Source organism: Channa argus, chromosome 5 (genome assembly GCF_033026475.1).
Source record: "Channa argus isolate prfri chromosome 5, Channa argus male v1.0, whole genome shotgun sequence".
NCBI lineage: Eukaryota > Metazoa > Chordata > Actinopteri > Anabantiformes > Channidae > Channa > Channa argus.
Genome location: NC_090201.1, coordinates 1,080,092 through 1,105,373, shown reverse-complemented (window position 1 = coordinate 1,105,373; position 25,282 = coordinate 1,080,092). Strand labels below are relative to the sequence as shown.

Below are 25,282 nucleotides of genomic sequence, written 5' to 3'. Positions count from 1 at the left end.
GGTTTCTCCTTCGCTCCGGTGCGGCAGCCAAATTCAACTGCAATTAATTGGTAGAGCATTTAATAATGTCCGACAAAATTGCTTTGACTCATTTTTTTTGAACAAATTGCCTTTAATGTGGTGGATTTCATGCCAGAGCTGCTGCAGAAATCCACAGTGAGCACACTTTGTTTGAATAAAGCGCACTTCATTTGAGATGCAGCAAAGTTTGGTGCTCCATTAATGAGCCGGTAGTTGATTTTCCTGCTGCGTGCTAAGCAAGTGAATGCAGCTGAGTCATAGTTTTCACTTGTTCACCTAGTGCCCTGTAATTCATAATTAAGCTGATTGTAAGAGTTACTCATTTGTGAAAAACATGCGAGACAGAATATATAGTGAAAACCAGAATAGTCAGCGTGTGTGTGTGTGTATGAATGATGGGTTACAGAGTAATTAATTCTTTGCTACCAAGTGACACGGTGAGATGAAGATCTACTTAAAAAGCCACTCAGCAGCACAGGGAGAGTGTCTCCAGAGGAGGTGTTGACACCGGCGCTGTCCCCGTGTCACCTGCCCCCCTTTCGCTTTAGCTCCATTGCCGCCCCTTCCACTACAAAAACATCGTTAAAATTCTATCAGCCAGCAATTTATGCAATGCCATGGGACGCTGAGGTACTTTGTGGGTTTTTGCATCGAATAAGGAGGCTGTAATCTAACATGAGGGAAAGGTGAGCTGCATACCTCTTTATGTGGGTATAAAAACGTGCTGATGCCAGGGTTAAGTTTTAAACTCCCATTTGCCATCATTTCAGAGGTCGGTCTCAAAACAGCAGGGGGAGGTTACTGTGAAATTATACATTTTTCAGTTGGGGTGCAGACTATGGTGTTTTGACAAAAAGCTTGTGACTGTACAAAGTGAGGTCGTGGATGTTGCACCCAGAGAACGTCTAGCAAACCGCCCAGTTTGTTTACCAAGCCCATTATTAGTGACCCCTCCTCTGTTCACACAAACAGCCCATACAAATGGTTGTGCAGGTCCCTACTCTGCTCGCCAGCAGGCACAGTACGTGCAACCACATGTTGCCTACATAGCACACGTATCAGTGATAACAAACCTACTGACCTCCTAGTTGGTGGTAGGTGGCCTACTGAGACATAAGAATGGAGATAAACTGACCACTAGAAACCATCAAAACAGTCAAATTAGTTGAGCAGACATCATTTGCTAGCATTAATGTAGAATCTAGTATTTCTGGTCTTTAAGCTACAAAAAAATCAGGAAATCTTCATTCTGACCATTTCTTTTTAAATACACTGTAGCACTGAACCCAGCTTGAAGCTGGATTAGAACACAGTGCATCCATCTAGTATCGATGACACCACATCAAAACTGCCCTGCTCTAGTGACATTTACCTGTCAGTGATTATTACAGGTATTTTGTTTTCTCTGTGTCCCTCAGATATAGATTTGGATCATTCACTGTTTTTGGGGGAGAATAAAATTTCCTTGCACTAACCGCTTCCAGCACCAGAATGTACTTGGGGCAAAAAACATTCTCAATCTACTGGATCTTAATTAGCCACAATAGGAAGTACTTCACTTGCTGCAGTCACTTCAGAGTTTCAGAGATGAAATGGGCATGTTTATACATAATCATCTTGCAAGTGGCTTTTCCAGTGAGTAGAAAATAACTTGTTGCCATTATTACAACAAAAACCGCGTTGAAAACGAATTGTTTCAAGGACCTTTGTATGTCAAGAATACTTTATAATGTTTTACTATAATTATGATTTCATAAATTTTCTTTCCATCTTAGTGTGACCTGCAGCTGGTCTACACTGAGGCTCCCTGTGTCTTCGCACATTCTCAAAGCTTCAGCCTCTCATTCCTCCTTCCTATTCCCATCCTTATTAATTTGCCTCTACTTTAAAATAGGACCTTTTGAGAGGAAGGATATTAATTTTAAAAAGGCTCTGTGACTGCTCAGTACAGATTGTAGAAGTCAACAGGGCTGGCCAAAGTCATCTCTCTCTTTCTCTCGCTCTCGTTTGTGTATTCTAAGGAAATTGGATCAGTCACACTTTGAATGCAGCTCACCCTCTATGCAGCAGGAAGACAAGTGGGCTCATAAATCCTGAAATGTAAAGTGTATCTTATATGTTGCAATGAATGATTGTCTTCAGCCTGTCTTCTCTGTTTGGCTGAAGGTATTTGTCCTTATTTTCAGAGTTTTTTTAAACAAATCGCTTGCACTTTATAGTGTAAATACCAGTGTTCAGTATCACTAAAGCAACAGACCCAGCTAAGTGCAATTACACTTTCAGTCAGAGTTCCTAGAGGCATCTGCCTACTGCAGCTTTGACTTGAATGCTGCATTTCAGAAAGCGAAGCCTCTCTTCCACCTACAGGCAACACATGGATATTCCCCATTTCCTCCTCTGCTGAAGCAGACATATTACAGCCCACCCTTCGGTCTAATTAAAGGACGTTCTCGGTCTGATTTGATGTGTTCCTTTTGGAATTATAGACGCACGAGGAGAAGAATGAATATGCAGAGAGAGTTTCTGTAATGATTGTCAAGTGTCCAGCTTGGAGAGAGAGAGGACATTTTCTCTAATGAGAGATGTTATCCCATCACAGAGGGCTCTCAGCCTATCTCACTGTGACTAAAAGGCAAAAAGTGCTCCAAATTAAAAAAAAAACTATATGTATTGCCCTGATGGCTTTGTTAAATAAGTGACTCAAATGTTTTCTGATCTTATGACCTTTTTAGGAAGTTTGGCAGTGTCTCCACAATCTGTCCTTAGAATGTTTAAAAAAGCAAAAGTTAATTAAAAGTTGTGATTAATAGAACGTTTTCTTTCATCATTTATTATGCTATGACCTCTTGTTGCGTCCATAAACAACATAATGGGAACCACTGGTAATGCCAGTAGCTGTTTTTACATGTGTTTGTACAGGATAAGGACAGGCGACATTTCTCATTTCTCCTTACTGCTTTAAACCACTACTGGACTTTAAATCTCTTTCCTATTATTATAGGTTTTATTTTAACGTTTATTATCCCGGACATGAAGTTAGTTTGTGTGAGGGAGGAGTATGTAGAGGGTAGGGTTAGATGGGGACACATGATTGGAGAAAGGGAACAGTGAATGGAAAAGCAGAAGAAGAATTTAACATTTATTATCCATCCTAAACACGTTCTCCCACAGGGGTTTGGGTATTTGACAAGGTTATAAAATGATAGATGTCTCTGGATGGATGTCCTTGTTCTGAACCTTTTGGCTTCATCCATCAGAAGACGACAAACAAAAAGGAATGATATTGATCGGATTTAGCTAAAAAAGTTGCTTTATAATAGAAAAGCACAGGACAATTTCAACATAGATTTAAACCGACAAGGTGATGTTCTGGAAATCAACTGTCAGGTTTAAAGTCTTTGCCCATTATACATGTGTCACCTCCATCCTGGCTTTGTTAGATGAATTTGATATTTATTCTTTGGGCTGCTGATATGAGGTCAGGTGTTAGTACAGGTATCAACAGGCCTCTGCACTGTAGCAAACATTTGTTATTTTCTGGTTTCTGGCGATGACACCATAAAGAAATGCTTCATGAAACGGATTGATGAAGGAAGTAAAGTATTCTTTACTCACAGTCACCATTCAAACCACCTGCCAATCTTTACTTTTACTTTTGCACTTTATGTAAAATGTAAAATGTAGGAAATACTGAAAAAATGTAGAAATTACAAACCGCAACTTAGCCCTTCTACCCGACTGTCTACATAAGCCATAAGATGAGAAATAACTTTAAAATACATTTTTCAAAAAATCTTTTAAAAGCCATGTGAGTCCACACTTGCTTGAGGTTGTACTATGATACTGGGTATTCGGTGTTGAGTATAATGCGAGGAGCTCTTTTGTGCAGTTTAATGAGCTACTGTAACTGATTTGATTGTGTGCTCAAAATGCGTGGACATTGTGTATATGCTTTTGTTTAAATTCAACACATTTTATGTTCGGACATCAGCATTTCCTTTTAGCTGAATTGGTCTCTGATTCATTCAATTGAAATATTTTTTCACAGTATAATACGTAAGGTCAGCTATTCCAATTCAGTTCAGGCTTCACTTCTATAAATGATGTCTTGGATCTCTGGAGAGGGGCAGCTTGTTATTTCACTTCTTCAAAAAGCAGTCAAAATAGGTTGGGGTCTTCACTTCCAGTAAAAGTAACTTTGATTCCTCAAAGTAGTTACTGACCTGTCTCCAAGTACTGTAGGAGAGTCAGGTGTGAGAGATGTGGAGGAAGTGAACAGCTGACATTTAGCTGCTGCCATGTGGCGTGACACAGCTGCTCATTGCTCAAAACACGAGGGATGAGTCAGTCACCTGTTCAGGTTTGTGAGTAGAGAAAGTCAATATCTTTATTGATTTTAAAATTCAATGCACCTTTCACATACTGGCGCTTGACTATATGTCGCTTTGTTTTTGCTGAAATACGGAGTTGCTCATTTAGACTCAGTGGTTATTTGGCATTCATAATTTATTCATAGTCATTTCATTTGCTCTAATTAAAACACACTTCTTCAGCGTTATATTTGCTTGGGATGACTTGGGGTATTCTCTGCATTGTTAAAGGGAATGCGTGGAGACTACAGGCTGCAACTCAGACTGCTGCTATAAATTCTCCTTCGCATATTGATGCCCTTCCAGCAGCAGCAAAGTTCACTTCCATCTGCCACGTGCTCTGTGCTGAAGTAGAGCAATGCGTGTCCTCAGGAAAGTGACTCAGCAGACTAACCTAGTACTTTTTTTTTTGCAGTGTGGAAGGTGATGCTCCAGGCAATGAGGTGGGCGCCTCTGTGGACCCCAGCGGAGGATTCAGTTGTGTCCCAGTGACCCACAGCAGCGGGCTGGGCCACGACCACTTGGACAGCCAGTTTTACGGACACATCTTGGTGCCCGGCCACCTACGCCCCCGCCGACCAAAACTGCAGCACTCCCAGTCCATCCTCCGCAAGCAGGCAGAGGAGGAGGCCATTAAGCGTTCCCGTTCACTGTCAGAGAGCTATGAACTCTCATCAGATCTACAGGACAAGCAGGTGAGAGGGGGTGGGCTTAATAGGGACAGGGACAACCTCCATGTTTAAATATCTAATGTAGGGCTGGACAATATTTGTAATGATAGTAATTTGTAATAGCTACACATGCATATGGTATTTCAGATATATGCAAAATCACACCTAAAAGAATGAAAATCAGAGTTTATTCAGTTATTATTGCTTAAGAGTTATATTAACAAGGTGACCAGTGACTGTGTGTGACTGGTGTAATTTAAGACAAACCTTTTAGCTTACTGTTTTGTTGTGTTGGACCTCTTTATTAAACTCATCCGAGTCACAACTCCAACTAAATGTTGTTCTGTGTCTGCTGGTTGTGTGAAGAGGTAACTGTTTGGTAACAGGGGGCCTTAACAACTACTCGGTCTGGGCGGCTCTGTAATGACGCAATTCCCAGAATCTTTTCCCCCCCAAATCATTCCCAACAGTTCAAAACAATTTCTAAACACTAACTAAACACTAAATTTTGCACAATATGGCAATAAGTGCATGTAAAGACACTGAACGAGACACAGTGCCCTTCTGAATTACGTATTAGACATAAATGATGTTAATCTCTCAATTTAACAGTTTGCAAGGCAGTAGAACATCACATTTGACATTCAATTATGTGAAGGGTATTATATTACCTGTTACTCCAAGCTACTGTCATGCATGATGTCCTCATGGGGGCCAAGTGAAGACATAACAGTAGTCTGGTTTGGCTTGTGGCCATACAGCTCCATGTATGTGGTAAGGTTAAGCTTGTTGTAGCTTGTTGTAGTGAAACTCATTGTCTTTGTCCATGTTCCTTGTTGCTGGCCCACACTGAGCAGGGAAATATGATTAGTGTCATTTTACACTATGAGTCCATATTTATTAAATTGAGTGACAGAGTTAAAGGTACAGGGAGATGGAACGAATGTAAGCCCTGGAAACCCTCCTAAACATTGTAATTCCCACTATTCCCACATTTATGTTACCTTTGCCGGTAAGTTTTTACAATTTCGTAATTTATGGTGATTGTTTTATTTTGTCTAACCGTCCAATAGTTCTTGACTATAATCATATTCATCTTATTTTTTATTTTATTTTTTATTGCTGACTTTCGGCCAGCATCCCATGTCTGGGAGCATCCATCAGCCCACACACCAGCCTAGCATTGGCACTAACACCCCAGTATTAATAGCCCCAGTACAACGTGTGCTGTTGTTGTAACTTCCTATTAGACACATCCTTAATTAAAAGTAGTTATAAACCAGATGTGGTGAGCTAGATTGGTGTAAACATTTTATGTAACCGCCTTGTTTACAGTTTGTATATCCACAGTCCCAGGTTTTCAGCTTTCTTTTTTTTCTTGCAAGTGCAGAATGGGCAGCTGTACATGCTTGTGGCCTCTCGTGCAATGTGTTCTGAATGAAGTCAGTGGGACCCAACACAGCAGTTGGTTATTGTCGGCAGTAGTTATTTACGATTGGCTTTGTGTGTGACGGCCCTTAGATTGGGATCAGTCATTAAGGCCTCAATGTAGTTTTTTTACTACAAAGTGTCAAAGTATTATCTTCTGTTCTTTAAAATCCAAATTACAGTATCTTTCATCATCCCCGTTTAAACTTGGGATGCTGATGATCCTAAGATAATTAGAGGTAAGTCACCATGACCAGTTGTCCTATTGTAGAGAACTTTTACATAGATGGATTATCATGTCCATAACGCCACAGCTGGGAGACTGTTCCTTGCTGTTTCTCAGAGAGATTTACAAGACTTTCCTTTTATTCCTTTTCAGGTGGAGATGCTAGAGCGTAAATATGGGGGGCGTTTCATAACTCGACATGCAGCCCGTACCATCCAGACAGCCTTCCGCCAATACCAGATGAACAAGAACTTTGAGCGTCTTAGAAGTTCTATGTCTGAGAACCGTATGTCCAGACGGATCGTCTTGTCCAATATGAGAATGCAGTTTTCCTTCGAAGGACCTGAAAAAGTCCACAGCTCGTACTTTGAGGGAAAGCAGGTCTCGCTGACAGATGACGGCACCAAAATTGGTGCACTGGTGCAGTCAGAGCATGGTGGGGAGATTGGTGTGCAAGCCAAGACCCCAACAACACAGAGTGACTTCACAGATGCTATCACAGAACTAGAGGATGCCTTTTCGAGGCAGGTAAAATCTCTAGCTGAGTCCATAGATGATGCTCTAAACTGTCGCAGTCTCCATGGTGATGACAGCCAGCCAGTGCAGGGGAGAGACCACCAGGATATGGACAGGGAGGTAAGCTGCCAGGTGAAACCCTCCCACAGCTCCTCAGAACACCGCAATATGGACGAGATGACAGCATCTTACAGTGATGTCACCTTGTACATAGACGAAGAGGAACTGTCACCACCCCTGCCGCTTTCTCAGTCTGTAGAGCGGCCCTCCAGTACAGAATCAGATTTACGTCACCGATCCCTGAATTCCTCACAGGATTACTGGTCAATGGCTCATAAGGATGAAAAAGGGGACACAGACACTAGTTGTCACAGTACACCTTCTTTAGAATGCCAGGAGCAACGCTTGAGGGTAGATCACCTACCCCTACTAACGATCGAGCCTCCCAGTGACAGCTCAGTGGAACTGAGCGATCGTTCTGACAGGAGCTCTTTGAAGAGACAGAATGCGTACGACCGGAACCTAAGCAACCAGCAGAGTAGTCCCAAACAAATGAGCCACAGCCTGCCCCCCCGTGGGCCTTCCAGAGAAGAAGAAGGTTCCCGTCATCGGCCACGACAACTCGAGGCCCACTTAGCCATCAATGGTACAGCAAACAGACAGAGCAAGTCAGAGTCTGATTTTTCTGACGGGGACAACGACAGCATCAACAGCACATCTAACTCCAACGACACCATCAACTGCAGTTCTGAGTCCTCGTCCAGAGACAGCCTGAGAGAACAGACGCTCAGCAAGCAGACATACCACAAAGAGACTCGCAACAGCTGGGACTCACCTGCTTTCAGCAATGACATCATCCGCAAGAGACACTACCGCATCGGTCTGAACCTCTTCAACAAGTATGTATAGTCCACTGGACACAGAGAGCCAGAGACAATCAGACATATATATAGACTGAACACTTTAACCTGTGATTTGCACAAACAAAAAAATTAGATATGGAAGGGGTTATGGAAATAATATCCAGTCCATTGATTGAAAGAACCCACATTGAAACTCTTGTGTATGATAAGCATGTCCTGATGCTGATTGAGTTACAACTTCTGTCTCTGCCTGTTCTACTTAAGGTGCAAACGAACCTGGGAGTCATTCTGCCCCACTTCATCTTCATCTTAGCCTGTGTGATTCCCTTTAATCATAGATGATTGTGGATTTGGTTTCTCTCAGAGCTGGTCATTAAGTTCCCTTTAATCATTTGTGATCAACACCGCAGAGAAAAGTGGCTCCCTCCTCCCCACTCTCAGCCCTCATCCTATTCCACCACCAACATCCCTGCCTTGCTAAATCCTCTCCCCCCTCATCTGACGCACATCTGGACATGGGCAGAATTGCTCTGGGATAATCACAGATTTGGATTGTTTCTTCACTCTTGTTGTCTCTCTCTCCTCATTCCTACTCTCTTGTCTCCAGGAAACCAGAAAAAGGCATCCAGTATCTGATCGAACGGAATTTTGTTCCAGACACTCCAGTGGGTGTGGCCCATTTCCTGCTCCAGAGGAAGGGGCTGAGTAGGCAGATGATTGGCGAGTTCCTGGGTAACAGACAGAAACAGTTCAACCGAGATGTTCTTGAGTGAGTTGGTTGCGTACTCTTTGATGCATTGGTAGGTGCAGATGGAGGTACAGAGGAATCACCCTAAAAACATTGATCTAAACAGGCTTTTGATTTAAGCTGCTACCTATGACAGTGAGCAGAATTTTATCCTGGAACACAAATAGAAATCATCATTTAGTTCCAAATAGGTTTGCCAGTTTTCAATCTACCATCATTCAGGCAGGCTGTTGAGTTTCTGAGTACTACATAATGACTCAAGTTACATCCGGGAAATAAACAGAAATAGAATCCACTCAGGAAATTGCTGAGCATCACTCAGATAAACATACACATTCCATTTATATTCCTCTGTCCTTTTAATACAGAAGGGAAGTCTTAAAGATATTATATTTTCCAGTGGTGACTATAAGCATCATATCAGAAACACTTCTGCTTTATTCTTTAGAGTGGACAGACTTATCTGAATCACACTTGAAGTGCTCCAGCTCTATCAAAGCCCATTGAGATTCAGTGGAGGATAAGGCCAGGGAAGGTCTGTCAGTGTCAGTTTGACAGGCATATCTAAAGGGCTCCTTGAGAAAACGTCTATAAATCCTGACATGCAAGGTGTCAAGGTATCAAGGCTCTGGTGAGCCAAGGCACAATCCTCTTCTCAGCAAAGAAAGAAGTGCTCGGGTTTTATATTTAGGTAAGAGTGACGGAGGAAAACGTCAGTTTGCTCAAATGCAGACATTTGTGCAAGTAATTGTTCAATAGCTTTATATAAACAGTGAAACCAATTAATAATTGTGAATTTGATAAGGGGGAGGTCACTCCTCATGACAATTACCCCCCAAATCTTCACTTCTCTTCAGCTCTTAGGAGCTTTTTGTGCAGTGTTTAAGCTTCATGGCATAGAAATGTATTACTTGGTCCAGCCTCAACACTTTAGTCGCCTTCTTTCTAGTAGCAGTTGGCAGCTGTTTTTAGGTGGTTACAGACTACACTGAAAAATAATGGATTGTTTAGCAATTATATATGTTTCTAAGGAGACCACTCTGAGCTATAAGGAGCGCAACTTTGATATGTGTGGGTCTATTTCCAGAGACGCAGCTTCAGATGAATACTAATAATGTTCCCTGTTTACTGCAAGTGTGTTTAAAGTACAAATAGTGGAAAAGTTGAGTTGAGATTCCGGGCAGTTAAATCTAGTTGGGAAGATTTTCAAGTGCCAAATACGCCGTATAATAATAACTATATTTTCCAACTTAAATGGATCCTACCTCTGTGTGTTTTTCACCAGCTGTGTGGTGGATGAAATGGACTTCTCAGGAATGGAGTTGGATGAAGCACTCAGGAAATTCCAGGCTCATATCAGAGTCCAGGGAGAAGCGCAGAAGGTTGAGAGGCTGATAGAGGCCTACAGGTAAGAGAATCCTCTAAAAGATGGGAACAAAGTGCATGACATGGCTTCAGCTTCCAAACCAGCTTAGAGCAAATAATGGCTGAATGAAGAGGTTGTGTAGTTACACTGTGCTGACAACAGCCATGGCCAGAGGCATTATGTTTTCAGGTTGTCAATCCCATCCTTGCGAGCGCTTTGAGGGAATTTCTAATGTCCCTTTGAAATCACCTAATTAGATTTGAGTGGTCAAAGGTCAAAGATCAAGGTCACTTTGATCTCAGATCTTTACCAATCTTGTCAGCGCTGCAAGATACATCATTACATCGAACACAAATGTGCCCTTGGAATCATGAATGACTCTGGACAGACATGCATGTAAACTGCAACTTGACTGATTGGCATCATGCAATAAGCCACAGCTTATTTTTTTTTAAATAGGGTCGCATATCTGCTTATGTGACAGGCTGGTCATGGATTTCATTGCTGTGTCTAATGTTTACCACGAACACAGAGAGTATGATTAAAGGATAGTACAAACCTGTTTTGCCTAATTTAAAAAAAAAAAAAACATTATCCTCTAAAACAGCGGTGACACCTCATGTAAAAGTTGCATTCTTACTTCTAACACCCAGACAGAAACAGTTATAGTAGTTTAAAGGTATTTTTAAAAATAATTAGTTGAAAAAGTTGCTGCAAACCTCCTGCGGGGCTGCTGATATATGTCGCTTGTTCTGCATTTATTTCCTCCAACCCTCTAGTAGAAAGGGGCTCTCATGCCCACGGAGAATTAGCTTCGATCAGCACTGAGCAATGACATTTCAGCCTCGCTAAAACCAGTCAATGTTACACTGGGCACAAAATGATAACTGATCATCTGAAGCTTACCTGCAGCCCAGTCCGGAAATAACTTGGGCTCAATTTATGTTGACTCAGAAAGCTGTTAAATGTCCCTTCCTATGGCTGCAGGCTGTATTGACTTCCCTGGTATTTGCTTGTTGTACTTTAGACTTGAGGTTATGTATTTAACTGTACCATGACCAAATCTTCAAGAGTTATAGCTCAGTGTCAATATAACAGTTGATGCTTCTGCCCAGAAGGGCAGGCACTGATACATTTGACACACTGATGCTTTCTCTTTTCTTATCTGATGTTTTGTCTCTCATGTTTGCATGGATGCAATTTTTTTTTTTTGGGGGGGGGGGGGGGGGGGGGGGGTATAAAATGCAATGAATAAAATACTTTTACATTTTTCCAAAAAAGATAGAATAGTTATTAGATTGAAAATGATTGACACTGGGTGCACTGGAGATCCTATTTTTCGCACCGACTCACGTTATTTCCTTTTATCTGCAGCTTGTGCATTGAGTGTTGTGCTCACTCTGTGTTATTTATACTTATTCATTTGTCAGACCCTTTTATCAAAAAGACAACTTACAAGTGAGGTACAAACCCTATTTACAGAAAGGCTGGGACATTATATTGTACATAAAAAGAGAAAGTGGTGTGTCTGCAATCATTTGTAACCTCTTTGTGATTTTATAGTAAATAGAAAACATGTCAAATGTTGAAACTAAGTAATGTGTTTGTTTTTTATGTATTTATTTATTTGTATATATATTTTTATATATTTTATATATAGGCTGGAGTCCAGGTCAGCCTACCAACTGAGGCACTGTCGCCCCCCCAAACAATCCGAGTATTTAAAATGATCAAATCAACAATACAATACTGTGACCATCCTTGCCCCATTTTAACTAGTATTCTACACACAACATACTTGATAGAAAAAAGATCAAAAATATAAATATTGGTTGACCCTAGTTTCTGCATGAAGTCCCTTGGCTCCTCTAGGCCACATTCCCTAGCCAGGCCACTATTTGGATTTCTTCGACTGGTCTTAATGCAGTTAGGGTGGTGTTGGATTTCTTGATGCAGACTGACAAGGTGTTTCCATGCAGATGAAGGATGTATGTCTGACTAACCATAACCTGGGGTTTTTATACTCATTTTATTCTATTAATTAACATTTACTTTACATTTTTTCATCATAAACATGCACTTCCAACCAATATATGGATATATATATTTGTTCTTTTATCTTCTTTTGCTGATTGCATCCCATAAGTTAAGACACATAGTTTAAGTAGTCCGTTCATTCTGGCTCTTCAGTTCTAGAATGGGCCTGTTATAATTCTCTTCTCCCTTGGTTGTCTTTTGTTTCAGGCTGGTTTTGGTTTGATTCCTCTGTTCTCAGCTTATATGCTTTCAGGCATACTGCTATTGTAAGGCTGAAGAGACTTGATGTCTGTTTTTGCCTCTTTGACAGAGGCAACTGCTGAGTGTGCAGAGTTGGGTAGTTTACCTTTGTTGAGTAAGAACCAGCAGATTCTGTTCTTTGGCCGAGCACAATAGGTGAGAGGGATTCTAGAACTGGAGAAGAGCATTCAGGCAGGTGGGTGCTGTTGAGCGGACAACTCAATGGCAGAAATTTGACCTTGATGCGGGTCACTGGATGCCACTACAAAGACACGAGCAGCAGTGTGATGTGACCTTTGAAATTGCTACATTTTAAGTTATCTCGAGAGGTTTGATTGTGCATGCTGGTAGTTCTGTTGGTAATAGTATTATAGAAAGGAGATTCCAGCTAATCCTGCAGCAGCTGTCTGCCATTCACGCTTTCAAATGTGCTGAATAAACACACTGCACAGTATGAACTCACAACAGTAGGTAGTCCTGTCACTTTGGCGCTCGATACAATGTCCAGTGATTTCATTCACCGATATGGAAAAACAACGTTGACTTCTAAGATCGCAAGTAGAACTAACCTGTGAGTAATGTTGCTTCTGTGTCCAAATTTCTCTTTGCAGCCAGCGCTACTGCATCTGCAACCCTGGTGTGGTGCGACAGTTCAGAAACCCCGACACCATCTTCATCCTGGCTTTTGCCATCATCCTCCTCAACACAGACATGTACAGTCCCAACGTGAAGCCCGAGAGAAAGATGAAGCTGGAGGACTTTGTTAAGAACCTTCGAGGTACGTTGTTCTTTCTTCACTGAGGCGTGTCCAGGTTGGTTTTGCAAAGCCATTGATTTTGTCAGACATTGGTTTGTTGTATTATACAGTAAATATTCATCTCAAATTGAGTTTCATCCATGCAGTTTGCCTTCACTAATGGCTGTGTCTATATCTATTTTTTGTAAGTCATGGTCAAAAAAGCTTTGCTGTGGAGGCAACACACATTTTAGTTGCCCTCAAAAGATTTTAAGGGTATTAAGAAGGGCTTTGTGGCATGACTAACTCATTCCTCTGACTGTTGGAGTGTCAGTAATTAAGGTACAGTATTGAGTGGTAGAGAGCTCTGAAGGAGCTGTGCTGTGCTGTGAGAAATATGTGAAGCACAGCAGTATGTAAATAAATTGAGGGGTTCATCAACTCTCGTAAACCTGTGAATTAATCATTAATCCTTCTTTTTTTTTCTTTTCCTCTCATCTCTTGGCAGGAGTGGATGATGGGGAGGACATTCCTCGAGAGATGCTCGTAGGCATATATGAGAGAATTCGCAAACGGGAGCTCAAGACTAATGAAGACCATGTGTCTCAAGTACAGAAAGTGGAAAAACTCATTGTTGGAAAAAAGCCGGTAAGTGTGAGCTTGCCCTTGGGTTGCCACTAGAGCGTGACCACTTTTATCTTCACCTCCATTCAAGACCTGAATCTAGCAGGCAAATTACTTGATGTACTCCTGAGCTGTCACAAAGAGTGCAAGTTCTTTCATAGCCAAAATTCTCTAAAACGGAAATGAAATGAAAGACTATTCTTTATCGGAAGCTACTTCCTTCACTGTGTGACACATCAATTCTTCAGGTGTGGAAACCTTCCTGCTGAACGACTGTAATACGTCTTTTGTCCTAAGTGCTGGGCAAAAAAAATGTGCTGTCTGACAAGTTCTATAATAATCAATGAGATAAACTGCCTCACACCCAATGATATCGAAGGTGTTTATTTGAAACCCAATCCCCTCCCTTTTCTCCACTGATCCCTTTTTCATCCAACTAGCAAAGTTTTCTTAAACAAATTAGCAGAAGTTCAATAGATTTTGATGAGGTCATGATCGTAAAGGTTGACACAAACTGGAAACTGCAAATTAAAAGTAGGTTTGTGAAGGACAGTTGAACATTTGCCTAAAAATAGATTTGGTCTATATTTCAAGTTAATGTTGACCACTAAGTAAAATGTAATTTCTTTGATGCATCATCATTTAAAAAGTTCCCATTTGTATTCATTGATCCCTGAAAAATGACAATCTCTCTCATATCTCACTCCATAGATTGGCTCTTTACACCATGGCCTGGGATGTGTAAGTATCAGTCTTATCTACATATAAGTTTGAACGAATATTTGTGAGATCCTCCCAAACTTATATGAATAACATGTAAACTTTAAATTTGTTTAAAGGTATGTTTTTTCTATTGAGTCTATTGAGAGAAACAAAAGGCCAACACAGAAACAATGATGTGATGTGTGTGTGCAGGTGCTATCCCTTCCCCACCGAAGACTGGTGTGTTACTGCAGACTATTTGAAGTGCCCGACCCCAACAAACCACAAAAGTTGGGCTTGCACCAAAGGGAGATCTTCCTCTTCAATGACTTGCTAGTGGTACGATAAACACTATTCTCCCAGCACATTGAGGATGCACTATGGTGCCTCACTGAAAGAAACTAAAGCAAATGATGCTTTTTTTTTTACACAGGTTACTAAAATATTCCAGAAGAAGAAGAACTCTGTGACATACAGCTTTCGACAATCCTTCTCACTTTATGGCATGCAAGTCCTGCTCTTCGAGAATCAGTGTAAGTACCATTTTCGACAATGACAAAAATAAACGGATGACCAATGATGAGATTGGCAAAATATAAAGGAAAGTTAAGTTTGAGTAGTGGAGGACCTTGAAGGAGTGGGTTCCTCCGCATGATTCTTATATCACAGAAGAGAAAAAAAATGGAATTTCACTCCAGCAATGTCAGTGGCATTCTTGTCTGAACAAAGATATTTCCAAAGTTTTATAAATAGGTCTATTTGTATGGACATGTTTAGCTAAAACTCGTGGTGGTTGTACTGAGCAGAAGTTAAGCCAAAAAGATGGATAAGCTCTTTCTGGTGTCATGCTGTAGTGCCCCTAGCGGTTATTCTCAGATTGAGGCGTACGTCGCCTTGGGAATTTTTTGGGTGACTCAAGCTTAAAGTGTCTACGTGTGCTTACTTGCTTAACCATGTTTGAGGCCTATGTGTAAGAATGGTTTGTTTTTTTGTTTTTTTGTATGGGCAGTGGTTAAATGTTGATTTTGTCACTCTTTAGATTATCCCAATGGAGTCCGTCTGACCTCGGCTATTCCCGGAGCTGACATTAAAATCCTCATTAACTTCAATGCACCCAATCCTCAGGACCGCAAAAAGTTTACTGACGATTTGCGAGAATCCATTGCCGAAGTCCAAGAGATGGAGAAGTACAGGATAGAATGTGAGCAAAATGTTTAGCTGTAGAAACTGACTCATTCTCCTTGAGACAGACGTTGCATGTGGACCACTGGATCATTGTCAGCTTTGTTTATGTTTCCCTTGAACAGCGGAGCTAGAAAAACAGAAGGGAGTGGTGAGGCCCAGCATGTCCCAAAGTTCAGGATTAAAGAAGGAAACAGGAAATGGCAACTTGAGCCGAGCGAGCCTCGACGACAGTTATGCCATTGGCGAAGGTTTGAAGAGGAGCGCCCTCAGCAGCTCCCTTCGTGACCTCTCGGATGCAGGTAAAACCAGCGGTTGTGCAGTAACTCACGTTTTCATCCCTCAGTTAGACAAATGTTAGTCTATCTACCCAAGCATCAAGCTAGATACACCTTATGCATGGTAATTGATTTGGAAACTTGCAAGAAGCTGAGTTCCTGTTCCTGTGCAGTTGTGGTTTGGGTGGTAGCCACAGGGGCAGAGCCACTGATCCACGAAGCCACTGAAGCAAGGCGATGATTGTGTTTGTTAATGGGCCCAGGTGTAATTTACTAGCACTGTAGCTATAAACTGATAATCCAGTGTCATCAGCGAAGGAGGAGGCAACACTATGTAGGTCACTGTGATCAATGTGAGCGTCTTAGTGGTAAGAGGAATTAATGTTGTGTGGTTGATTCATGTCTTCACACTGCAAAGCTGCTGTGCACAAACACAAAGCACATAATGTTTTCTGAATGAGATACAGTGGCAGCCTCTGTAGAACACAATCAATGCCAGATTTTTGATGCCGGTATTTTATTTCAGAGTTGTTTACGGATCATGCAGCACCTCTGAAAATACATTTAAAAGGTTTGCATTTGACTTTGGTGTGTGTGTGTGTGTGTGTGTGTGTGTGTGTAAAGGTGACTGGAGTTATTGCTGCATCTGCTCACTTAAAAATGAATTCTGCCATGTTTATGTAGAGTACTACTCGGCCTGTGACTCAGTAATCAGGGTAATCTCACCTTTGTTTTGGATACTGCACATTTTCCACCAAACAACTCTGTTCTGAAACTACAGGCGTGGTGCTTGAACGGTTTGCCCATTTACCAGGTAAATACAATGAAAGGAACAGCACTATATGTGAGATTGTGCTTTTTGCATCAGGACAGTTGGCCTTATGCTGCTTTGACTTTGACCATTTGATTTGATTTTTATTTTATTTTAATCTTAATAGAAACCTTAAATGGGTTGGGCATCCCTTCAACACAAGCCTTTAAAAATGGGAAAGTTTCCTGCCAGCTGTGTCTCACATTGCTGCAGAAAGAAATCTTCAAGCTCCAGTTTTCCCAGAGGCTGACCTTGTTGTGAAGATGTAGCAGTGTAGCAGTCGTAGCAGTGACCTTTCCTTTAGTCCTTATTCGACTCCCTCTAGCTAGTGACATGTCACCTTAGGGTGCTAGCTACCCCCCGAACCCCCCACCCACCATGATAGACAATGTCTAATGTGTCATGTTACGTGTTCTGGGCAGGCAAGCGTGGGCGACGCAGCAGTGCAGGATCACTAGACAGCAATATGGAAGTAAGTAGGACGCATGATGCCGAGCTGTCCACTGACTTTCTGTTGATATGTGCTCTGAACACACACGTCTCTGTTTCATTGTTTCTTTGGAGTTTTCTTTTCTGTTCTGGTGGTGCTTTTGTTGTGAGCTTCCTGGAAACCGTGCATGCACTGGGCTGAAAGGGAACCCTCCGCTGTGGCTGACACGTTAACCCTTCATGTTCACACCATGACACGACCCTGTGCCGATGTTAGACTCTCACTTTTGAGTCATCCTAGTGTAGGAGGTTACGTTTTAGCTATCGCCTGAATGTTGTACCCTGTTCCCTCACCTGGCTGTGCTTTGTCAGTTCCAGCTACTGCATGCTGACACAGTTTGAACTTTCACTGCTTCCTTTCACTGACCTCTGACCTTCACATGAAGTTTTCTTTTTTATTGTTGCTCTTAGCCACTTCGATGAAAGAACACAGCATGGAGGCACAAGCACATATTCACTTACACAAGCCAGACACAATAAAACATTTTCCAGCTCTCCTGTGCTAGTTTGAATGCGGAGCTCAGAGCAGAAAGTTAAAGACTCATTAAAAGAGCAGTAATCTCTTCCCACATGGGTCAGTTCCCACTGGAGACATTTAAAATAATAATTGGAGGTTTTCAAATTAAACAATTTGACTCAGTCTGACACTCAAAACCGCTGTCACTTTAATTGACCTTGCTGTTAGTAGTCTAACATTTTAGCTTTTAGAAGTATTTACCAGTGTTCAGGATTTAAAATGTGAATCATATTTCTGCCAACAGCATCCACAGAGACATGAACCTTAAAATCATGATGCCTCCCTAAATTTCTAGTTGTTAAAATACAACAACACTGATTCAGAATCATAGCTGATCCACATCATAGCTCAAAACTCTTGATATATTTGTTTTCTGTATCATCTATGGTAATAGTCTGCCTGTATTGCATGGCTCTGATGTGCTTCATGTCTTTAACATAAACGTTTGTTGTGTTCGTCTTTTATTTATGCTTCAATTCAGTTTTAGTATGATTTGAGTGCTCAAAAACAATCCAATGTGTAATCTTTTTTTTTTTCTCTTCCTTATCGAGACTTTAAAAACATCACAACATTATCAGTTTAGTGCACATCCAATGAACCTGAACGTGGCAGCTGAAAACAGCGCTGCATACAAATGTGTGTACTGTGACTTCAAATTGTTCTGTAGTCACTCCAAAGTGGAGGCGCATGGAAACGAAGTAGGGTACTGTATTCTGGAAACCAGATATATGTTTGTGACAGGGAGTCACTAGTGTATCAGTAGTCAGAGAGAAAGTCTATAAAGATTTAGGAGCTGTTTGTTAGTTTATGAAGGATACAGTCGGCAAACTGAGCCTCCACAGCATTTAGAGTGAGTCAACCACGAGATGTTAGAATGGATAGACAAGCAAAGGCAGTGAACTGCAAAAAGAAATGGAGACACTTTGCCAGGAGCCAAGACAAGAAATCATGTGAGATTTGAGATCAGCTGTGTCTGGTCATGCAGTCGTGTGCTTTTGGGTGCGTAGAATTGCAGCAACTTGAAGCTGCCACAATATTGGCTACTTCCCACTGGATAGAAAACCTTAGACTTTCTGTTTGTGTCTGTTGCGTTCTGACTGTCGTCTCTCTTGCAGGGATCCATCATTAGCAGCCCCCACATGCGGAGGAGACCCCCTTCTAGCCGAGACTGCCCGTCCCGCCACAGTGGCCAGTCCCTGCCTAACTCCTCTTCTCTGCTCGGATCTTTATTTGGCACCAGGCGGCTGAAGTCTCCCAGCCCTACCCCTCAGCCCTCGCACCCCACCCTCATCTCCCACACCCCGCGCGCCGCAAACCTACACCACACTGTCCGGGGGGAGGCAGACCCGCCAGTCCCCATGCATCCACACCACGCTCAGTTCTGCCACATGACCCAGAACCCCCCGCCCTACCACCACCACCATCACTACCACCCGCCAGCCCACTTGCAGCACCCACCGCACCAGTTCCATCCACCGGCTTCCCATGGCCAGCAGCCGTCCTACCCGCCTAACCCCCACGCGCAGCACGGCCACGGAAGCCACCAGTCGCACTCCTCCCATCCTGCTCATGGTTCCCACCACCACAGCACGCCGCCGCCGCCCTCCCAGGCTCCCAATAGCACTAAGCCCAAGCACAGTGGCATCAGTACGGTGGTGTGAGGCACGTGAGGGGCTTCCCTGGGATCTGTGACTGAACTTTTTTTCCCTCTGAGGTGATGTTTGATGACGAGACAAACACACACTGTGCATCATTGGTCTGGGGATGTGAAGCCAGACAAGATCCTGTGCCTCCCTCAGCGGTTTTTGTTATGCTCATCACTGTGGCCATTATTTCAACGTGAATATTATTTTCCGGTTGGTTTTTTTTTTTTCCTTTCATTTAATTTCAGGCCATAAGTTGTGTCTCACTGCTTCAAGGGACAACAGACAAGAACAAGAGAGCATGCACAAAGACCACAACGACTGTTTCTCCTCAGTAAATTAAAGGAATATCATCAAATATCTCAATTTCTTATATTGTACCGAAGAACTAAATAGTAATCCTGATGTTACAGAGTCTACAGAGTCATTTTATCTAGCGTAAGGGTTTGGCTGAATAGTCAGAAAGACACACAGACAGACGGACGGATGGTCAGCCTCAGCAGTAGCTGCACAAGTATTTAATGTAGCGGTAGCTCCCAGTGCACTGTGATATCTCTGTTAGCAGTGATAAATGTGCCAATTGTTGAAGCATTTACTAATTTAGTCACAAAAAATGCTTTATGTATATTGTGCATAGTATTTTGTTAAATAATAGTATCAGCTGTTATTGTAATTAATATTACAGAACAAATGGCATCAGTTAAAACTCTCAGCGTTGTGCTCACACATAGGTGGCGTAGTTTCACCGACAACCAATCAAAGCTTTTATTAGACAGGTCATTAAGTGAGCTGGAAACCTACTGTGAACGGTTGCCTTGGAGTAAGAACTCTGTGGAGACTGGTGAACACAAACCCCCCCACCAGTCTCATCCACTGTGCGTCACTGGTTTCGGAGTCGTCTCTCCCACTCTGGAAAACGGAAGCCACAGGAAGCTGCTGCGCAAACAGATCCATCTGAATGTTTACCCTTCAGGACTGGCCGCTTGTCTGCCATCATTTTATTTTTTTAACTATTTTTTGATAAATCCAACGATGAAAATGCTCTATATGTCTGATTCTGCAAAGACCAAGAAGAGGAGGGGGTTGTGTTTTTGTTTTTTTCGTGGAAATTGAAGATGCAAACTGTGTGGCAGGGAAAACAGCAACGTGACTGTCCAAGTGTCTCCCCCTGATGTGGAAGCTCTCAGCTGGCTGAGTGTGCCCGTTCCCTCTGTTTGCTTTCATTGTTCAACAAGCGTGTCGTGCAGTGCCGTTTTCTCCCTCGTGCTTTTCCCTCAAACACCACAGTACAGAAATCGGTCATTATCATTCTGTGATGGTGATAGCACTCTTATGCTTCACTCCCCACAAATGGCAGGATTATATCAATCATCTTTCTGACATATTATGGGATGGCTGGTTATACCCTACCTCTCAGCCTCCCTGTGGTTTGTACAGAGTGGAGGCAGGGAGCTGCTGTGCTGGAGCTTTTCCTTTTCTTTTTTTTTTAAATTGATAGACAGCACTTGTCCTACATAGTCTACATATATCAACGACAGAAGTTAGTCTTTATCTGCTTAAAGATATATATATATATATATATATATATATATATATGGATTTTTTTTTTTTACTTGTGCAATATGTATTTACTTTTTTGTCCAAGACCAACTGCAGTCGGAAAGTTGTTCCATTTTGTTTAGTTCTTTTAGTTTCTTCTTTGTTTCTTCCTGTGTGTCCTCTCACCCTCAGTGTTTCTGTAAAGTGCAAGAACCCACATGGATTTGAAAGGACTGGAACTTCCTCATGTATGCAGAAAGTCCAGGAAAAGATCTGCATGTAATAATGTATTTTGAGGCTACTTTCTAACTACTGTGTATTCCCAAATTATGTCAGTGTAACAGTTGACAGTTGTTTAAAATGAATAGTAGAATAGTTTTTAATTCTTCGATTACAGCTAACTGAAGTCAGCTATGTATTTGTGTGAAATACAAATCTTTATCTTTCTCTGACCTACATACGGTAGTTTACTGGATCTTTGTGTGCAACAGTAGTTAAAGCTGAATGTTATCACAGCTGTAAGAGGAAATTCTTTGCAAACAAAAATGTGTGTAGTTTTTATTAGAGCCAGAAGAAGGTCATAACGTGTACTGTCACCTAGAAATCAAATTGATACTCAACAAGTGACAGCTATGAGTACACCGAATGGAACTCTCACTGTATCTGCATATTTATTATCAGTCTCTGTGTCAATGGTTCACATGTTATAACCAGTAGATCAATATTCCTAAATACTTCAAAATTTTCATTGTACCACCTTCTAAAAAAAAGCCCATTTTTAATTGGATTATAGTTGCACCAAATGGCATCAAACGTCCATCTGCTGTCCTTGTATTAAATTCTGCTTTTACCTTTAAAAACTCCAGTTGATGCATCTTATTATTGTTAATACAGTGGTTGTAGGTTAACCTGTTTTACCAGAACTCCTCCAGATGACATGACATGAACAATTCCTTAATATTGGGAAGCCAGAGAGACGAATATATATATCAACAGATGTGTTGATATACATGCATATTAATACAGTATCATATTAATATATAGTATTGCAGTAATAATATATATATATATATATATATATATATATATATATATAGTAATAATATACATGAACTAATATACATCAACTATAGGAGTTGAAAATGAGTGAAGTCCCTCTTTAACTGTCAACTTTATTTAAGTGTTCCCAGTGCTTTATACTTGTGTCATGATTCAAAAGAACAACTTTTGGGTTGCCAGGTTTGTGGAAATAAATCGGTGTGATTTGCACATATAAGAGCTTCTTATTCATTATGTACAATAATCAAAGTCAGCAGTTGTGATTGTTGAAGTTAAGAAGTAGATTTTAAACAAATTAATTCCTGGCCACAACTAGCATTGCTGCGGTGCTACTTTTAAGCGAGTAAGCGACAAGTGGCGGTAACTCAAGAAGTAAGCAGCACAGTAAAGTATCAAAGGCAGTAAAACAGAAGACTGCAAAGTAGCAAACACTGATGAAAACGTTGCACTGTGTATAATATTCTGTACCAAAAAATTGGCTTTGTCCATGTTTCATGAGGAAGACATTGCAATCAACGAGGCTGCTTGACTTGAATGTGAACATAACTTTTGTTTATTGACAATTAAACTCCATAAGGCAGCTTCAAGAAGACAAACAGTCACCAGGACCCAATAACCAGCAAGAAATCACAGCCTGCCAAAGCAAACGTTGCTCGTATTGATGGTGTTTTTTTGTTTTTTTTTACAAGAATTAGTAAAGTATTTTTTGGAAAGCTGAAGTTATAACTTATCAATTTGTATTCCTCATTATTATGTTACCACTTTCAAAATATTTGTCATGATCCAAAATGTATTTCGCAATACATTACTGTATGTATTGTAGTGTACGCTAGACCCTAACGTTAGCTATGATTTGTCAAATGCTTTTACAGCACTTAAGTCAGTGTAGTTTATCTTCTAAGGAGTCAGTCCACAACATTTTAAATGACTTATTTAGAAACCGATTTGAACAAACCAGTCACAACGTTGGACTTCAAACCATCATGTAATATTAACCAGTTAAATATTGGTGCAATTAAGAAACATTAATGAACACTGTTAGTTCTCCAAATTAGGTCTAATCAAAGTGTTTCAGTCACTGCTGTCCAGTTCTTTCAGATCTTCTCTTGTATAATTTTCTACAGATTCTGTGTGAGGTGCTTTGTTGCATGCCATTGATGCCTACCGTTTCCTTTTTTTTTCTCTCTTTTCTTCTCTTTTTTTTTTAATGTTGTTCTATTGAGCGGCAGGCTTGACCGAACCCTAAACTTTAAACAATGTAGATTTGATTTCTCTGACTGATGCTTGTTTACATGTTGATGACTTCTGGCCTGCTAGTGTGTAATTTCATTCAGAGTTCTGTCATTCGAATGTAGAATGCATTTCACCTCTATTTCCACTGTACATATAAAGACGTGGCATTTTACTGCTAAGTGCACATAGCGAATCCATCTGGGGAAACGATGAGGTGACGAAGGTTTGAATGGAAGGAAACAAGAAATGGGTGGGTGGGTAGAAAACAATGAGTAAACGTGTAAATAGTCTGTAAATAATAATAATAATGATGATAATAATAATTACTCAATGTCTGCAGTTACATTGAAGGTTCATTCCTGTTCCCCTCTGATATTTACATAATCATCAAACGGCTTCTCTCTTCCTCCAACAGGACTCATAGGATCTAGAGATGAACAGCCAGTTAACATTGCTTCTCACTTATTTCCTGTGACGCTCCTGTTCCCTCACACTCAAAGCCCACTTATGAAGACAGTGGGACAGGAGGAGTGCTCTTATTTTGTTATGCATTCTGTTTATAAGTAGACAAACCCAGTTGATGTAAAACCAGTACTGTGACAATGTTGAGAACGCAAAATAAAATTATATACTGTAAAACCTGAGTTGCATTTTAATGTCTCTGCTTTGTCCAACAATAGAGTTTATTGGTCTGAGTTGAGCAACTAGACACTTGGAAGTGCACTTTCCGTGGGGTTTTCTACTTGAATGTGGTGATAAAGTCGTAGAAGTGTAAGTGGTCCTATCCTGCACTGAACAAAAAACTAGTTAAAATCTCACAATCCCACGTAGGAATGTACTGTAAAATCTGTATTATTTTCTACACAAATATGGTCCTAGACTCCTATACAACAGCGCATATACACATTACAGTATATGCTCTTTTCCTCTTTTCTACCCTAAGTCCAAAAAGGACCTTTTAGGTTTTCCTTTCTGAAAGTTCCCCCAAAAATGCCCTTAAGTTGTGGCAGAAAAGTTGAAAAAATAAAATAAAACAGCCCTTTACCAACTGGACAAGAAAGGAAGTGGAGGTGAGATAAAGCAGGCCCACCTGTGACGGGGGGAAGGGGGGAAATCATGTAGTTGAGCAGATGGCAAAGAAGAAAAAGGGGTGAGAGTCGTCAAAAGAGAAATGTTTTTTTTTTTTTAAAGAAACAACTTTAATTCAGTTCCTGAGCCATTGTCTTTAAGAAAAGAAGAAAAGGTTTCGAAACAAAAGGAAAAAAGGGGGAATGGTTTTTGAACCCTGGAGTGAGCTGGTTGATAGCTTCCTGGATGTTGCAGTAGCGAGTTAAGTCTCTCTCTCTACATTTCTCTACATTTCTCTTTTTTCCATCCCCCACGTTATCATCTTTCCCCCTTAACCCTGAGACAATTTTCACTTACCTCCTCATCCACACTCACTTACATACACACCTACTGAACTGATCTGAATTGAATCCAACCAAAATGTACTTATATGAAACAAAACCAACTTACACACCCTCACTCAGAACCACACATCCTCATCTCTCAGTTTTCTGGACAAAATAATAGGTGGACTAAACTTAAGTTGTTTATTTGATTTTGTGTTAACACTGAAAATGAAACTGACTATATCATCTGGGTTGTTTTTTTTTTTTCCCTTTTGTTGTGAAGGTAGTAAGCTTTAGTTTAACTCTTAATCGACAGGATCTACTTTTATTCTCCCCTCTGGCGCCTAACTTTTATTTCAGTTGACTAATTGGTCCTTACCTACACTAGTTTTCCTATTATACTTAGTCCCGGGGCTATGTTTTAATAAGTCCTTCAGTAAATGGTCTTACATTAGTAGGCTTTTCTAAAGTCTTAGGATCTTCTTGGACAGTCCTACAAGACCAGGCTTTTCTTCCTATAAACGGTCACTAGTCTTAAGAATTCTACCATAAAGGACACCGTCACTGATACATGTAAATAAATGACATT

The 25,282-nt window shown here is 41.0% G+C and overlaps 1 protein-coding gene across 8 annotated transcripts in view; it reads left to right on the top strand.

The window, feature by feature from the left end:
• Window positions 1-23,959, top strand: part of iqsec1b (IQ motif and Sec7 domain ArfGEF 1b) — a 165,968-nt gene extending 142,009 nt beyond the window's left edge. For 6 of the 8 annotated variants that reach the window (XM_067503764.1, XM_067503763.1, XM_067503768.1 and 3 more), the window contains 13 exons: window positions 4,807-5,086; window positions 6,870-8,131; window positions 8,703-8,864; window positions 10,129-10,251; window positions 13,098-13,264; window positions 13,731-13,870; window positions 14,558-14,587; window positions 14,762-14,887; window positions 14,982-15,081; window positions 15,588-15,749; window positions 15,856-16,032; window positions 17,242-17,291; window positions 18,941-22,283. In XM_067503764.1, the coding sequence (XP_067359865.1) occupies window positions 4,807-5,086; window positions 6,870-8,131; window positions 8,703-8,864; window positions 10,129-10,251; window positions 13,098-13,264; window positions 13,731-13,870; window positions 14,558-14,587; window positions 14,762-14,887; window positions 14,982-15,081; window positions 15,588-15,749; window positions 15,856-16,032; window positions 17,242-17,291; window positions 18,941-19,486 (3,325 nt within the window). In that variant the 3' untranslated portion in view covers window positions 19,487-22,283. Of the gene's footprint in view, window positions 1-4,806; window positions 5,087-6,869; window positions 8,132-8,702; window positions 8,865-10,128; window positions 10,252-13,097; window positions 13,265-13,730; window positions 13,871-14,557; window positions 14,588-14,761; window positions 14,888-14,981; window positions 15,082-15,587; window positions 15,750-15,855; window positions 16,033-17,241; window positions 17,292-18,940; window positions 22,284-23,714 lie in introns of those variants that run through there. The other 2 variants (XR_010914386.1, XM_067503769.1) reach the window with 2 other exon arrangements.
• Window positions 23,960-25,282: the final 1,323 nt, after the last annotated feature.